The sequence below is a fragment of the Brachyistius frenatus genome, unplaced genomic scaffold (assembly GCF_029030835.1).
Source record: "Brachyistius frenatus isolate BFR_SWC_R1_liver_20210118 unplaced genomic scaffold, ASM2903083v1 Contig_2, whole genome shotgun sequence".
Lineage (NCBI taxonomy): Eukaryota > Metazoa > Chordata > Actinopteri > Embiotocidae > Brachyistius > Brachyistius frenatus.
In genome coordinates, this window is record NW_027210601.1 from 5,153,986 (window position 1) to 5,172,223 (window position 18,238).

The 18,238-nt window shown below is 41.2% G+C and overlaps 1 protein-coding gene across 1 annotated transcript; it reads right to left on the minus strand.

Moving 5' to 3' along the window:
- Positions 1-4,550: 4,550 nt before the first annotated feature.
- galnt12 (UDP-N-acetyl-alpha-D-galactosamine:polypeptide N-acetylgalactosaminyltransferase 12) lies at positions 4,551-16,440 on the minus strand. The gene is made up of 10 exons (XM_069695188.1): positions 15,955-16,440; positions 15,427-15,596; positions 14,180-14,369; positions 13,783-13,968; positions 13,528-13,645; positions 12,882-13,058; positions 10,582-10,713; positions 10,261-10,374; positions 8,618-8,773; positions 4,551-7,836 (listed from the first exon to the last, which is right to left on the minus strand). The coding sequence occupies exons 1-10, from the start codon at positions 16,299-16,301 to the stop codon at positions 7,699-7,701; spliced, it is 1,728 nt and encodes a 575-aa protein (XP_069551289.1). The 5' UTR covers positions 16,302-16,440; the 3' UTR covers positions 4,551-7,698.
- Between the last annotated feature and the right edge of the window lie 1,798 nt (positions 16,441-18,238).

Below are 18,238 nucleotides of genomic sequence, written 5' to 3' on the forward strand. Positions count from 1 at the left end.
AGTTCCAGTGCACAACAATTGCTTAAGGGCTGCTCCAATAGTTTCAAAATTAACCGGAGGTCTACGCCTATTAGGATGTAACAACTGGAAACAATCTCCAATGGAGCGTGTGTAGACTCATGTATCCATGCAGTGTGTTTGGGTCTTCTAAGGCCAGGCTAGACCTTAGATGGGGCATGTTGGGATAAAGATTGAATTAGTTTGATATTTTTGGAAATACACAAAATACACTTCTTTTTTTTTTCCCTGCCTAGAATTAGTGAGAAGTTTGAAACCACTCTCATTTGTCTGTTAGATTAGCATAAGGACCGGAAACAGCTGGCTTGGGTCTGTCAAAAGTTAGTAAAATCTGCTCACCAGAAGCTCTAAAGCTTACTAACCTACCAATACAACTGCCATGTGCTGTCTTTACCTTTCTGTTTTCATACAAATATATAAGTAACTAGTAATTTAGTGAGCTTTGGTGCTTTTAACTAGATTCTGTTGCCTTTGAACAGAGTCAGCCCACTTGTTTCCTCCTGTTTCAGCATAATGCTGTGCTAAAATCACTCTCTTGGCATAGTTTTGTATTTAATGGAAAGATATGAGTCGGTACTAATCTTGTCATCTAAGCCTCAACAGGGAAGTAAATAAGCATATTTTCAAAAATATCAACTATTCTTGTGATTGATTATGAGGCAGGTAGCAAGAGTCAGGTCTGCCTCTGAAGGTCTGAGACAGTTTGTGGTTAGAACCTAAATTCATGAGAAAATCTATGGGGTTGCAACAGAAACAGTATTCTCTGTTTAACTCAGTCTAGATAATTTGTAAACTAACACCAACAATTCCCCAATTTTATGATTCACAACTTGAAACTCTAAAAGAGCTCAAGGCTACTATATAGATCAGAATATAAAATTTGTGTTGGAACAAATTAATAATATCTTCAAACCTGAGGTGCACTTGACTGAACTATGTCTGATCAAATGTCCAAAAACACTGTATGCAAGGCAAAACAAATCAGCCTCATCTCATTTTGTCCAAAGGAAAAACATACACTATATTTCCCTGGAGGAAGAGGCAGTCTATTTAACAAGCAATCAAGTAATCTGGTGAAGTGAAATGAATGGGAGTGAGGTGGAATGGTTAATCACCTGTGGAAGCATTTTATCTCGTAGGAACACATTAAAGAGGTGTACTCTGTCATTGTAGGCTATGTTGGGGGAGCCTATGAAAAATCACAGTCTGCCGGGGTGTGAAGTGATGTGACTCGGGCGTTCTCTTTATCAAAATACATCATTTCTGCCAAATATGATTTGTTCTTAGACAGACTTCATCATTGAATTCGACAGGGAAAGAAAACAATAGCAGAGAAACATCAGACTCTGAAGGGGCAGAAATCAACATATAGCTAAATGTGTGCTAAATATAATATAGTAATGTCTTGATTCTTATCTATATCAGATTATATGTCATCTACATAAGAAATAACACATATTTCTAAGCTCCGCCATGTCATCTGCTGTGGGAGAGAAAAGAGTGACAGTCTCCAGTCTTTAGTGGACAAGTGTGATATGTGCTGTGACTGCTCTCCTAACTCTCACCATGGAAAGGCTTCTCTTATTTAAATCTATCTGCAGTGTCACCATTGATATCACAAGATCTGTATTATGCAATTCTAGTGTTTTACAAAGGCATAAACATTGTCACAACAAAACCTTTCTAAACTAGAGAACTACTGTTTTTTCACTGTTTAAGTATTGGACAAACTGAACTTATGACCTAATGATAGCACTAAAGGAAAAGATAAGAGGCCAGATATTGAGAAAATTGAGAACATATCTATACTCAATTCCATAGCAATGCATCCAATAGTTGAGATATTTCAGTCTTGAACAAAGTGACAGGCCAACCAACCAACAAACCAACCCAACAAACAAACAAACAAACAAACATGATTGCAATCCTTATCAACTAATCCTCATTGCCATCCCATCCAACCAACCCAACAAACAAACTAACATGATCGCGATCTTTACCAACCAATCATCATTGCCATCCCAACCGACCAACCGGCCAGACAGCCAGACAGCAACCAACCAACTACCCAAACAAACAAACAAAAACGGGATTACAATCCTTACCAACCAATCATCATTACCATCACAGCTAATCAACCAACCACCAAACCAATCACCCGACCCAACAAACAAACAAACAAACAAACATGATCACAATCCTTGCAAACCAATCATCATTGCCATTCCAATTAACCAACCAACCATCCAACCAACCAATCATCATTGCCATTTCTACCAACCAACCAAACATGATTACCATCCTTACCTACTAACCAAGCAACCAACCTACGACGAACATTGCTAACACTAGTACCATTCTGCGAGTGTTATGAAATAAACAACAACAACATGAGCAAGATGGTTGATCAAAAAACACTTGTGGTATTCTCCAGTCTGCAAGAGAGTGCTTGTGCTCAGAATCATCTGTGTAGAAAGTCCAAATAAGTGACAAGTGAATCATTATCAAGGACTTGTCCATTGATGTCTTTACCAAAGCTATAGTCTGCTAATTTACAGCTTCACTGATCGTGACAATAATTGAAAAACTATGAGATATTATCCACAATTACGATCACAGTAAAAGTCAAATATTCCCATCTACTTATTCTAATGATTAACACTTATGTTCAAACAATTCAGACTGAGAATGGGGTCATAAGATTTTTTTTAATGAGAAAATGAAAGTTAGCAAATTATCAATTAACTCCAGTAATGCTTTGGCTGAGTGAATGAATTTTGGATTCAAATCACTGTGTTGCAGAAGGAAATTTTTTCACAGCTGGGTCATATTCTGGAAAGCCAAGGCTCTTGAAATGTTCCTCAAGTGAGTTCCTGGTGAGTTCCAACTCCACTGGAAAAACATAGGGGGAGTGATTCAAGGCAAATAAGCAACAAGTAATCCGCCTTTGATGCTGTATTGGCTGGTGTTACAGACATGGATTAGATGAGCTTGATCCTACACTGAAGTAAGCTTTCCGCTGGAAAAAGAAAAAGGGCTTTAAGTCGAGGCATGTCTGTGAAACTGGCCCCTTAAGTATTTGGAGAAATATCAACAAACATCATTTGTTTGCATGCTTGTGCTTATTTTACAGGTATTTGTATTTTACATCAGCGCTGTTTATAGGGCTATGAAATATCATATTTATATTTAAGACTTATTTGTTGGTCTCATCTTAATTTTTTTTCCTGCCTAGTAAAATCTGTTATGTATTGCCCGTCTTTTCACAGTTTAAGGTTATGATATTTTTTTTTGTGTTGAAAGCTATAAAGTTTAATAGTTCTGTCTTGCTTCCTGAAAAAACTGAAATCTATAAAAACGACAAGTTCTTCCAAAAGGAAATGACACACATGATCCAGCAAATATAGCTGCAATATTGTTCAGACATAACTATTGAAGGGAAGAATAGTTGGTTATGGTTCCTGACTGAGAGACTTCATGGAAGCAATGCTGCTTTCTTCACTACATGAGCCACATAATCAGTTGCCAGGAAGTGGCGGTGCATAAGAAATGCATTTCTATCTCAGTATCTAGGCCTCACATGTTTTCTGCACCGTCTGGAGTCCCTCCTGAAAGTGAAAGTGTGTCATCTAGTGTATGCAGCCAAAAGCTACTGCTGCTGAGCTGTTCTGGGTATTGGGGATTACATAAACCAAACCGACATGCAGTGTGAAAATGGCTTCCAATCAGTGTGTGTGTGTGTGTGTGTGTGTGTGTGTGTGTGTGTGTGTGTGTGTGTGTGTGTGTGTGTGTTGCTCCTCCTATGGTTCTTCTCGCTCCCTGACAACTGAAGCCTGAGTATCTCCAAAGACTTGCACCACAGGGAGGCTTGTTTTGCATTATCATTAAAGACACATATGGGGTTTTGGGAGACTGTAGTGCAGCATCTATGCCACATCGGATCAAAAACTAGGCCTCTATTGTGTGAACAGACTGCCGCAATATACAGTTGTCAGAACGTTACGATTTTTGTCAAGTTTTCCATCAGACCATGTCATCTTGTGCAAGAGAGACACCAGCTTGTCTCATGGCGGTGTCTTCAGTGGGCCACAAATGATCCCTGATATTATTTTTGGCATATCCCTATGCATCCTATGAAACAAACAACAGAGCATCATCATTGAGTAATTGAAATAGACTGCAGGGCAGAGTGTCAACACCAGAGGAAACAGAGACTTGGCACTGGTGAAACATTTCAACCATCTCACTAAGCAGCTGGTGATCAATCCAATCAGATATGGTTGGAAAACTTAACCCCCCCCCTCCACATCCCTCATTTTCTTCTCATTATCCTCCGAGCATCTTGATTCACGTCTCCAGCAGTTAAATGTGGATGAAAGCCCATTTTAATCATGTTGATGAGTCACGGTTTAATTGCTAAACATTTGCGAATGGTTAGATGAAAAATATTTTTTGTATTTCCAATGTTGACACATTTTAAAAGACAAAAGTGAAAGTAAAAACAAAGCCTGTTTTTTATAATTATTGTGACTTTTAATTCACAACAAGTAAAAGGAGTACAGATTGACATCATTTAATTGGATCAAACAAATAATGTTAATTACATCCTTCACTTTTCTAATTACAATATAAGGCCACTGGAGTTACTGACAGAACTATTACACCAGAGAGTGTTGAATTCAAAGCATTATTATTGGTGTGCGTTTCGTACTTAAATAATAGAAATGTCTCCAGTAGGAATTGTTTGCCATTACAAATATTGTAAAGCAAGACTGCATGCTCCATTAGAGTTGGGCAACAAAACAGTCAATCACTTTACAGGTTCAAGTGTTCCAACATATCCCTGGGAAATCTGTGTTTACGAAACAGGTATGCTTGATATAAAACTCGACATGACCCGCTGCAGAGATGGCAAATATGAATTTGACTGCTGTGGCATGTGTTGTTTCAAATTAGCATACAAAGTAACACCACAGTAAAAATGTTTTACAATGTAGGACATGGCTGGAATAAGAGATGGCCACAGGGGACAATAAATAACCCTTTTTAATAACAGGACAGAATATTTATACTGCACTCAAGCTAAAGACATAAACTGGTGGAAATGGAATAGCTGTCACTTCTTAAGTGTTCTATACATAAAGCATGAGTACTGTTATTAAAAGGGCAATTTCATCTGATCTTGGAGAATCTTATTTCTCATTGATGTTAAAAGTCTAAATTCACGGAAAGCCGAGAGAACAGGAATGTGGGATTGTAACGAACCATGAACACGAAGCAAACTCAACCTGTACCTTGGGGTTTCATCGCTCTTCTATTGCAACCCCAAAATAAAAATAAAAACATCGTAACCATACACAATCAGCCCATCTGAGCTGTAAGCAACCATAATCTTCCTATTGGTCATTTCATTACACTGTCCGCACCATAATGTACTGCTCATAATCCCAACAAAAGTCCTTTATGGAATAGCGGAAATGTAAACCTAGGATTTATTCCATATTTGTGGTCATATTTTGTACTTCCATCCTGCTTGGTACAGTCATCGTTAAAAAATAAAACTCTCCACAGTGCAATAAAGCTGTATATGTAGGGTCAGTGGGGCAAATAATGCCTCACTTGCGCCATCCCTTCAGGCATGTATGCGAGCTCAAACACACAGATGCTACCGTGTTTCTGCAACAACGTCTCACTGCTGTACATTCAGTACGTTTGGCAATTCAAGTGATTCTGCTGCAGCTCAGCAATGGTACAGGGAAAACAATCTTTTTCTATTTCCCATTTATTATATTGTGAGTATACATTCTGAATCTATAACAAAAAAAAATCTATTTCAGCACCATCATCCCCTAACATTAGCTCCTAACAGAACTCCTTTGAGACTGATGGGCCAACAGCCTGTGAAGGTTAATGGTAAGGAAGAGGTCACAAATTGCTTCATTCAGCCTCCTCCGTTATCCGCTTTCTGCTGTCAAAAACTGTACTCTTGATGACTTCCGCTCATGAATCAAACCTCAAGTACACAAGTGCTCATCTGAGGAGGATTTGGCTGGCACACACCCAAAAGATAAGTCCTCCACTGAACACCTTTGACACAGAAAGAAAGAGGAGGCGATGACGAATTGGGAGAGGACCAGAGAAATCAATCAGGAGACCATCTGGCATCCCGGGACTCTCGAGGCACAGACAACTGTCGACTCCTCCGCTGTGTTTCCCAGAGTCCCCGCGCATAGCCTGAGGGATGGACACACAAGTGACCACAGCTGCGCGTCAGAGGGATCTATAGTTGTCCGATTCTGACGGACTGATACAAAAGCGGTGTTCGCAACCCACCGCAGGTAAATACAATACTCTCAAAAGAATGCCTCCATGCCTGGGCGCACACTTTGTCACCTTCCTCACTACTGCTCTAATTCCGTCTCGTTGTTACTAAAATATACATTCAGTAAGAGCCTTCTTCATGAGTTCAATTATAAATTATAATTTTCTTTTTTACATCAGGCACTTTCTATGGGCTCCACGTGGAGAATTAATGAGGAAGAAGACCAGTGTCTTTACATTTGCACTTTCCAGCATGAAGTGAATAAATTCCTACTTATTTATGACTATAATTGAGATAGGTCTAAAGTGAAGCTTTAAAAATAATTAATTTAGAAAATACATAACCCATATGAAGTAAATCCATAAAAATATGGCTGTGATTTAGTCTTTTCCAGCTGCATATCACTTAAAGAACACAAAACAGATGTACACTATGTTGAAAAAAGTAGTTACAAAAATGGCTACAAAAGGGCGCAAAATGCCACGTGTCTTTTTACCTCAGTTCAATTCACACTACAGGGTTACTTCACTCAAAGCAGAACAGAATGAGACTGGAGTTTCAGCCTGTTATCAGTAGTTAGGCGATTAAGTTGAAGAGGTACTAGGGGCTTGCGTAATGCCTGTGATCTATGGCTTTTCTTTTCTTTTTTCTTCTTCTAAGCCACCGGTATGTAGGAGAAGCAAGCACTCATAATGTCCTGAAAAGGTTCTTCATAAAATACCTGAAGATTTGTCCCACTTCCTCTTGACAAATAAGAAAGAGAGAAACACAGAGAGGACCGCTGGCCCCCTCTACAGGAAAAGACAAAAACGACACCATATGACGTGGCTTTGACATCTACTGTGATGCCAGCCACTCACTCATAAGAGGCTCTGAGTTTGGTGACAGATTTGTGAAGCTGTTGTTGTCTTTCAGATGGTTGCACATGTTTCTGTGCATCTCTGTCAGCGTTTTTATAAACCAAGGGAGCTCAAATGGGTTTCTCTCTCTCTCAAAGGCTGCAATAGAAGAGTAGTGGGTAAATGAAAAACAAGAAAAATGCCAGCATATGTCTTAATGCAGGTTATCTCCGATTCTCAAGCATCTCCTTGATTAGAAAAAGAATGCATATTTTTGTGGTCTCCCAGCAACATAGACTCTAAGTACTTATCAGCATAATGGACTGGTGGTCCATTACATCCAGTTGGCACAAAAATGTGCAGAGGTTCAGTTTGGAAGGAAGCATAGAACCACCCTCTTTTAGGCTCGTTTTAGGGCAAGGCAAATATATTGAATATAAAATTTGCAATTAAATCCACTCGTATCCCTCCTCAGGATATGGGCTTTGCACGAAAAATAGATCTTCTCTCTTTATACTTTTACATTCTCTCCTCAAAGAACCACTTCTGGTGGAGGTTGTTGGAGCAGGGTTGGAGCGAAGGGGCTGGAGTCCCATTGTCGGTCTTGTCTACCGCCTGAACACACTTCTGGCTCAGGACATGGTACAAACTCCCGTCCTGAAAAAAAAAAAAAAACCATTTGGGAAAAATTCCTTAGAAAGGATCATATTTTAAATTGAAAACAAAACAGTTATGTGGTGGTATCTCCGGCGCTAAAAATCAGTGCGACATATATAAAAGAACCAAACAGAAGCTCTGTGACGTTATCTTCATCATTTCTACCACAAAGCTCCCTACTAGAACACGGATACTCTGCCCTGATTGATTGATCTGCACATTTAGCGACCTTTCTTTTCGTTTGCCTCACTTTCCGTTTTCTCCGATCCCCCACGACTCTGCTTCTTGCATTCACTCCATTTCTTTTGGCTCCATTTACATTCCGATAGTGCCGAGGTTCCAACATTCAGCACACGCTGAACAACTTCATAATATGAATTTGAAATGTATGGACAATAACATTGTTAAAAGTCTACTCGATTTTTCAGGATTAAAGTAGTTATATTTTTACCCTGCGATCATGGCGCAAACGACAGATCATTTACACCAAAAAAAAAAAAAAAAAATAGATGGTCTATAGCAGCAAGAGAAACAAACAGAGTTCAGGTTTTAAGTCTGTGCATATTGTGAAGTATTAGTGCTGGTTTGAGAAGTGATATATAATGCGGAATCAACAGAGAGAATTCAACAGTAAACCGTTTCATGTCCCCCGACTGATTTCAAGTTACACTTCTCTTTCTCTCCCAGACAGCAGCTCAGACACTCAATCATGCACTTACACTGCTGCCACATCACTCCCCGTCTTACACCACCAAAAAGAGAAATGAACTTTACACCTCACCTCCCGGAGGACAAATTTCTGGTCCGCGGGTACAGGCTGCCCTCGTTTTCTGCACAGCTGGACAGTCAGGTAAGTACTGATGTTGTCAGCCACGACGCATCCGGCAGGTTCCCTCGTGTTATAACAGATCTCGCCATCCACGGAGTACTCGAAAAACTGTGGGGAGAGACGAGACGACACGGCTGGGTCTCCATCTGAATGCTTACGTGCTGATTGTGTAATGTCAAATTCAGAAAGTATATATATTTTACTATCATTTCACACAGTCCATTTTGGTTTGCTGTATTTCGGTTAGTTCAGGGTGTCTTCTTAGTCACTAACAGGGAGTGTGTACATGCATGACTCAGAGCAAGACGAAGCAAGAAAGCAAAAGGACCCGGTGTACAGAGACATGGATTGTTTGTATACAAACATGTATTGCTGGTCGGTGTACAGGCTGTAAATGAAAGTACGGAAAGTGGAATGTGATTCTGTAGCCTGCAGAGCACTCTCACAAGGCCGACAGCACGAGCACCGCAGAGCCTATTCTCAAAAAAGGCGCCATCAGTGTGTGTCCACAGAGGGGTGATGGAATAACGATGCTAAATTTGACAGTGCTTCCTGGAGTAGTGACAACCACGGAGGAAAAGGCATTGGGAAATCTACCCTCCCTTTATATCAACAAAGCCCACATCATTTTGCAACCTGGGATAGGCACAAAAAAACAAAACAAAAACAAAAAAAGGCCATTATTCCCATGTTTACAAAAGGTACAACCGCAAAGCCTGGCAGTCTATGATGAAATACGATGATTGTATCCTTACTTTTGAGATAATCTCTGCAGTTATATGGAAAACAGGGAGTCATGGAGAATCAGTAGAGAGTGAAAAGTAAATGTGATCACGTCTACGGGGACTCACCATTTCACATTATTGCTACCAAATATGCTGGTAAAGACTCATGTCGCACAGTACACAGTAAGGATTAGAATTAAACTTGAGGTGAAAAGAAGTCTATGGCCAGAACATGCTAAAATCAAATATGCCAACACAAACTCCATAGTTGTCAAGGAATTGCACTCATTAGCTTTACACAACCAGTAACACATCCTTGAGGGCTGAAGTCAATCACCTCTACTGGTGCATAAGAGTAAAGAGTACCTTCATGGGGTTCATGTAGTTATACCTGCAGCATTAGGTGTTGCCGTTTGTATTTTGCATAGATGCATGAAGCAGATTCCAGGCCACTTATCTAATCACAGATGTCACCAACTTAAGACAGGAGACGAGGATATCTGTTTGATTGACAGCAGCTGGCAGGCAGACGACAGTGCCGGTGTTACAGTGCGTGTATAGAACAAGAGACGAGAGTTCTCTGGGCTACATTATCATGAGAAGACAAAGTGTCGTTTTGTGATTTGGAAGCGTGAGGATCACGCCAACGTCTAACCGAACCCAACTGACATTTGCGAGAACATTTACACACTTTAAAATGCGCTGCAGCTCAGTAGCTGATAAGCTATCCAGTTTGCAAACTAAAGGTGGCTTTGCTCCACAGTGATGTTTGTTTGTTCACTGGTTCAACAAACTAAGGCGCAAGTGGTTTTTCACCCGACATCGTGACGCATTTTATGGCTCATGGCCTGAAACCCCAACATGTCCTACCTGGTTCTGGCCCATCCCGTGACACGGGTAGAGGATGACCCTTTGGCCCACCATCACGTGGTCATCGATAGGGTTGTAGTCAAAGCAGTAGTTGTTTTTTCCCCAGTTCTTCAGCTAGCAAAAGCAGTCACATCGAATGATACATTTTAGGTTTTGATAAAACTTATCTTGGAGAAGCTACCACCAATTAATGCTAAAGTTAATCTTATCGCAAGGGGGAAAAAAAAAATAATAATAATCACACTTAACATTTTTGGTAATTTAAAATGGCTAATTAAATTGAATTGAAGCTGACTGCCCGTGATTCAGATGTGTCCTCACCATTCCAAACATGCCTGGCCGATCCATTGGGATGTGAATGTCGGGGTAAACATTATCCAGATACCACCTGAAGTTCTTACAGCTCAGCTTCTCTCTTAGCTTTTTCCGCTCTGTCACATCTCCAAAGGCTTCCTAGAAACAAAGACCAAGAGTGACAGTTCCCCTTTATTATTTTAGTTTCACCTTTCTGCCTGAACACACTGACATTCAAAACAACTTTAAGAAGAACAGAACAGATGTAATATAGATATCACATGATGAAAAGTAGCCAGACAGCTGCTGTGTCAGGATGATTTCTTAATATGGCCCTGTGCTGACACGGTATACAATTGGCACAATTTGTAGTTGATCCAAAAAATCTTAACAATTAAAATGCATTTCCAAATAATAGCACACCCTTAAAACAAACAGAACTTTTTAGAAGTAAAACACTCCTAAGTGCATGAACAGGATCAACTTGTGTGTTTTGCAAGTGTTTGGGTGTGTGTGCCCGCAAAGTGCTAATGTAAATACCGGTATGCAAACATAGTAACACTTGTGAGTTACAGTTGGTGTCTGCTTCGATTACACCATATGCTCACCACACCTTCCCTGCTGGAGGAAGGGTTTAGCAGCACAGCAGGATGACGGATTTGGTGGTTTGCCTAAACGCAGCTCTAATTGGCCTTTCATCAGTTTATTTGGTTATGAGAGCGATTCTCCTTTGTCGATAGGACCAGTATGGGCCAGTGCAGGCCACTGTAGCATATCAGGCCGATAAGACTTTTAAATTAAAGACTAGTGCAGGTTCCAATGAGGAGTAAAGATAAGGGTGACCAGCGGCCCAATGACAATCCAGTATATGGATCAGTAAGGGATCATTTAAAAAAAATTTTTTTTTTTAAAATAAGGGAGCAGCTAGAAGCCAATCGAATGTGCACAGTGGGGAAAAAAAATAATTGGAGAAGCATGTTTACATAATGATGTTTCAAGACACACTCTTCTGTCTGCATAGTTCCTGAAAATGATAAACTGCAGCATTTTGAATCTAGTTATATTCAATGTGTATTTTATTGCCTCATTGCTAATTAACCAGGAGTTGTAAACATATCTCACAAGGACAGACGGGTGACTCATCAGCTTGACACTGCTTCATCCTACAAACCCCAATACACACTTTTTCCGCTGTGGGGGTGGGGTGATGGTGTTAAAAATTTACCATAACTTTATTAGACCAATTCAATTTATCTAGATCATAAACCTTGAACCAGATCAAGGCAAAAGGTGGCGATCCAGCTTCGTCACACCAAACCTCGAGTAAGAATTAAGACAAATATATGACAATTTGTAAAAGCTTCACAGAATTATACAAAAAAAACAACTTCACAAAATTGTGGGTCGAGGTTATGACGTACATTAATAATTTCTTCATACCACTCAACTAAATCTTCACGCGAGTATCTGAAATTTGTCAAATTGGGTGAAAATACCTGATAAAAACAGCAAAAATTACAGAATAAAAATGAGGCTATTAGATGCTAGACAAATATTTCATAAAAGAACATTTAAATTATTTTTTTTAAAGAGCAAAAATATCTGAGAAAACTAAGGAACATGTGTCCACTTGTGAGTCAGAAAAGAAGAAGTGCAGCAGTTCTTGTGCAGGAGGCCTTAGTTTATTACTACCTTTTGGCAAAGCAACCTCCTCTCAGGGAGATGAGCACCACCTGATCTGTGTTTAGAGAGCTTCTCCTCTTAACTACACTGTCACACTGACCCGTGCATGCACACACACACACACACACACACACACACACACACACACACACACACACACACACACACACACACACACACACACACACACACACACACAGGCAGGGCACCCCGTGGGTTAGCACTGCTTTCAAACTGTCAAGGACAGGTGGGTGACACCCGCTGGCACCAAGTGACACGGAAAGGTGGTAATCACACACCGGAACGCCCCGACACCCCTGTCACCTTGGGTGTCTTGCCGCTCATGTATCCCAAGTGTCACTTAATCAGGGGAGCTTTTACACCGCAGCGGGAGACCAGTGTGTGTAGTTTGGGAGAGCAAAAGAGTGCATGTCATTTTTTCCAAGTGTGCATGTTCATTGGTTAAAGCAAGAGATTAATCAGACATTTCTGAGATGAGTCAGCGAAAAAGATGCTGCTTTCACCGTAAAGAAAACAAGTCATTCAGTCATTAAATATGTCCGAATGCCCTCTTAAAGAATAGTTCTGGTTGTGTTGGATACCACTAAAGCACACATACACTCACACCATCTGTGTGGACTCACCAGTCGCGCGTGGGGGTTTCGATGGTAGTAGATCACCTTGTATTCATCCATCCAGACCTCGGCCGCTCTCACGCTGTTTGCCAATGCTTTGCTCCGGGAGTAAGGGGCTTTTTTCGGGAACACATGACCCACGTGGGAGCATGGGTGGATCTCCAGGCTTCCCCCACATTGCCAAATCTGAAAGACACGAACAACACCACCACCTCAAGGGTTTGGTTGGCCTCTCAACCATGATTCAATCAGACAACACAAAGCACAGCCTTGTTGTGGAGGAGCCTGGAAACAGAAGAGCTGTTTTGTTGGTAGATATATTTTTGGTTCCTTCCCTTTGGGAATATGCAGCCAGTACAGAAAAGGGATGTGCGAATTCTTCACTGCAATTAAAGTATTAAGCTCTTTGGCCTGTTTTCACTGGTTGTGGAGTTATAATTCTTTCAGTGTGACTTCCCCATAAAATGAGAAGTCATCATGCGTCTTGGTAAATGTAGCCTGACTGCTTTGTGCTGTGCGTTGTGAATTGTGGCTTGGTGCTGAAAGCAGTGCATAATTAATGTCAAAATGGAACCAGTGTGCACATTGTGCCCATTTTACATAAAGCCAGGGGCTTGTAAAATATTTCTACTGTACATGTACACAATTTCTTTACCCTGAATGAAAACTCCAGGTTCTCTCCTCCCCACACCTCCATCCCTGTGTCGTATGTCCCCAGGTAATGGAAGTACTTCTTGCTCACAGAAAACAGACCCCCAGCCATAGTGGGAGACCTGAAAACAACAACAACAACAACAACAAAAAACATATCAGAGAATAATTAACCTGCATATTGTTAGCTTTGACGAGCGTGATGAGACAGATGTAATTATGATTTGGTTCTATTCTCTGTTGAGTTCAACAAACACACCTGATGACATCAGTGGGTGAGTGTCGCCGTTTCTGCTCATAATCTGGGACAGTGTGCCACGTAAAGACCAACCGCCAATCAAACCCCCCAATTTGAGGTTCTCCGGAGTTGCCTAAATACTGGAAGGTGTTCCAGTCGATCACATCGATGACAGGACACACCACAGCTGTCGGCTCCTCTTTGATCCTTGCGGAGAAAAGAGAGAGAGGCTGTTGTTCTGAAAAGACAGTCAAGTATTGAGCTACTGAGCACGAGTCAGTTTCTAGCAATTCGGTGCTTTGCTCTGTGACAGTGGGACAAAAAGGCAGTTTGTTTTTTTTTCTCCCGTAAAAGGCCACACTATAACAAAGCACTCCAGTGGAAGAGTCCTTTCTGTTCCACATGAGTGTTTTCTCACCTGTGGAGCAGGGGCTCTAACCAGCCCTCATGACACTCGCAGTGACAATCCAAGAAGGTCAGCACGTCACCCGTGGTAATGGATGCCCCTAGCAACCGGGCCCGCACCAGCCCCTCCCTCTTTGTGGCGCGGATCAGACGAACCTTCCTCAAACCTGCGATGTACTTCTCCAACGGCTCCTTCAGATGATCTGCAGAGAATCAAACAGATGGACAGATGGACCAAAATAAAACTGAAAATGGGTTATTTACAGTGCTTGTATGAAGGCCATGACTGTATGCAAAATCGCTTCCAACATTGGATGAATAAATAGAACAAGGACGACAAGCGAAACATAACAAATTAAATCTGTGAACAGCTTTTAATAAGCAAGTTTGGCGGATTAAGAGAATGGAAAACAGTGTTTCAGACTGTTTGCCACACTGCTGCATTCATTGTGCAATAGTAAACTATCTTAAGTACGTACAGTACGTGTTCAAGACCCACCCAATGTGCTTTGAGTCATTTTGAAGGCTCCAGTGTTAAATACAATGACACTTAAATATTTGTTTCATTCTAGTTTTTTAGTGGGATATACCAAGTAGTTTTTGACCTCTACTTCCTCCTCCTCCTCCTTCTTCTTCTTCTTTAACGCTTTAATTGAAAACAATCCAGTAGGGAAACATCGTTCTTTGCTTGGCATGATCCTCTACGCATTGCTTCATTTGTAGGGCATTACCCAAAACAACTTAGATTCACTCCCTGAAAGTGTCTCGTCTCATGTAGTGAGTACAGAAGAGGAAACACTGAATGCCAGCCATACTATGAATACATTTACTGTCAAAAATTATTATTAGATTACTTGGTAATTCAAATGGAAGATTAAAAAAAGTGCACCAGACATGTGATTTTGATATTTGTAGGACTATCTTGATAACTACAGGGAAAGATTTCCATTTATCTACATCTTGACTCCCTGTCACTACCTTCCTGCATGTCTGTTTGATTTTCCTAATTGCCCACAAGTCACGTCAGTCTATATGGCCTCCCTCCACCCGTCTGACAAACCAGTGACTGCCACCTGTCAGCGTGTGTGTACCTTGAGCAACCTTCCTGTCCTTTATGACTATCACCCTGCCAGCTTCCCCACCTACAACTGCCTCTTTCATATCCATCAGCCTGTCTGTTCCCAACAACCTCGTGCCCCCCCCTCCCCTCCCTCCTTCCTTCCCTTCCTCCCTCCCTCCCTCCCTTGTCTGTGTCTCTACCTCTTTCACTGTAGTCATCCACCAGCACCACCTCTTTCAGCAGGATGTCTGGGGAAGTCTCCAGCACACTGTGGACTGTCCTCAGCAGGGTGGACCACGCCTCGTTGTAGAAGGCGATCACCACGGAGGTCGTCGGCAGGGACCTGTAGTCATACTGCAGCTCTTTGCAGCTGTGGCGTAAGGAGAGTTTGATTGTTAGGACACAGGTCAGTACAGTGGAGGAGGTGAGGCTGGGCGAATGGGAGAAGACAAGAGCTGGCTGTGTGAAGCTTGGTTGCCTTGGCAATTCGTCTTTGAAACTAGTAGGAATGAATACAGCAGAACATTTTCAGACATGATAAAATCAAGTAGTTATTACCCCACCCCAACAGTAAATGACTCACTCGCACTCCTTTAAAAGCTTCACCGAGTTGAGTTGAGCTTTGCTGGCATATCCCAACTGTATAAATTACCCCTGAACTTTGCTACTGGCTGATAATAAGGCTTTTTTGTTTTGTAATGGTTGACATCACTCCATTAGTTACTTACAGTGGGCTCCATCTCTCCGGCAGCCTGCGGTGTAGAGACACTTTGTCACTGACATAAATGTTAATCTGGTGCTTTTTGAGACTTTCCTCTTCTTTTCTTTTCTCCTCCTCATTCAGATTCAGTTTCACAGCTCTCCCCAGTTCTCCCAGGGCATTTAAATCCAAGGGGGGCTTCTCGTAGACGGGCTTCTTAAGGTCTTCCTCCTCTTGCTCTCCGGGGGCTTCCCGTCGATTTGTCGCGCTCACTTCCCCGGAGTTGTGTCGAAAAAAGATCAGATACCCAACTAAAGTGGCACCAAAGAGGAAAAAGAGTAACTTGGGTCGGCTCCTTCTTCCGCATGCTGCCATCGTGTCGCTTCCTGGCGCGGAGCAGAGGTGGGTCTCATGCCCCGAGGGGTCTGCGGCACTCCGCTGGAACTCCGCTGGAACTATGCAGCCCAAGTAAACTTTCACCAGCCTCGTCACGTTACCGCTTGACTATTTCGAGTTTGTCCTGCATACTATGAGGTGAAGTTCATGTCGTGAATCTATAGAGTTTGCGTCAAGTGGGCTTTCATTGTGAATTTCCCCAACTACTAACGGTGCGAGCGGATGCTCTCAAAAGAGTTGTTTCTCCTCACGGGCACTCCTCCTCGACTCTCTACAATGGTGTGCGGGACAAATGGGAAAGGATTAACAAACTCAGATTAGATTAGGAAACCATTATCTTGTTGGATTAGTTGGCTACTTTACCTGTACAGTGGGCGACTAAACAAATCTAGGTCAGATCAAAAGCCCTGTCCACTTTTCCGTTTCGTTGTCAGCAACCAAATTAAAATGGTACAATTAAATACACGCCTCGCCCTCAAGATTATAGTGCGTGATCAACTATGACCTCGCTCAACAACGCACCTTACCCACTGATGTCGACAGACAGCGCTAAACTTTTCCCTCATGCTACTTCGATTTCGATTTCAATTTCAATTTATGTCAAATGTTAAACTGGCCGAGCTGGCGACTTCGTTTCCGGTGAGCGAACGCCAAATTAAAACTCAGTGGCGTGCCCTTTAAACCATACTCGAATACAATTAAGTCAATAACAACAATTAAGATAGGATTTGTTTTTCTGGGAATAAATCCTAAACATATACAATGGTTGTCAGAGGTAGATTTAGTAATTTCTCTAAAAAGAAAATGCTTGGTGCTTTTAACTTGAAGGAGGATCCGGTTTAAAACGACTATAGCTGCAATTTAAAAAAAATTAACGGAAAGTTTGTCGCAAGTCTATCAGCAGGTAAATCTGCAGATAAAATGGCCTAAAATATTTGGCCTCATTTTCAGTTTTTACTTCCAAGTATCAGATACAGATATTTTGAACTCTTGAACGCATGCAGCCTCCAGGTTAGCCACGTGCTTAATTTCCCCTCGTTTGATAAGTATTGCATCCCTAAAGTAAATAAAGAAAAGTAACTAAGTGCCTACATTTCCTCTAGTACTGCAATTAATTAATTAAATACAATTTTGACATTCTTTGGCCTTTATTCGAGTATTTTCATGTGATGCTACATACTTCTACTCAACTACATTTTTGACAGCTTTAGTTAGTTACTTTTCAGATGAAAAGTTGACACCATGGATGCACAGGTTTTTTTTTAAATAGTCTAGAGTACATTGTTCAAGATTAAAGCAGTGGCTTCCAACCTGTTTGTCTTCTGGCGTTGTACAAAAAGCAGTGTGTAGTCAAGATCACGTCAGATGTCTGTGACTTGTTAACAGTTCCACCAAAAAGTGATTTCATAGTAGCGTTATTTAGAAAAATAGGCCTACTTAAATGATTCTTACAAAAAAAAAAAAAATCAAAGATAGAAAAAGCCTAAAAACCGAAAACAGGTTTGTGTATCAAGACTTTGTTTTGTTCTTCTTTACTCTAATCATCTCGCGATCCGTCCGATTTGTCTGCTGTCCCTGTGAATAATACTGGATATAAAGTAGTTCAAACTAGCTCCACCTGCAGCAGCTACAACAGTAACACACTAATGGTTCACGATTAATAATCCAACGATGTCATGTATAGGCTAATAATATATCAGTCAGGGAGACCAAACCAGTACTTTGACTTTAACACTCTGATTACATGTTGCTAGTAGCCTAGTTCTGTACTTTAAGCAAAACATTTTTATGTCTGACATTTCTCTTGCTGTACTGGAACTTTTCCCCATTTTCCACCAATGTCAAATTCCACCAGGGTTACCAAAGACAGCGATAATTATTTTGGAAACACCTTTAGTGACCCTGGGAACATGCAG

What these genes read in the sequence shown, in the direction of transcription:
- galnt12 (XM_069695188.1), bottom strand. Translation starts at nt 16,301, where the DNA reads ATGGCAGCATGCGGAAGAAGGAGCCGACCCAAGTTACTCTTTTTCCTC. An exon ending in GGCCAGGCATGTTTGGAATG is followed by an intron (nt 10,375 to 10,581) that starts GTGAGGACACAT and finishes TGCTTTTGCTAG; the next exon opens with CTGAAGAACTGGGGAAAAAA. An exon ending in ACGGGATGGGCCAGAACCAG is followed by an intron (nt 8,774 to 10,260) that starts GTAGGACATGTT and finishes CTCTCCCCACAG; the next exon opens with TTTTTCGAGTACTCCGTGGA.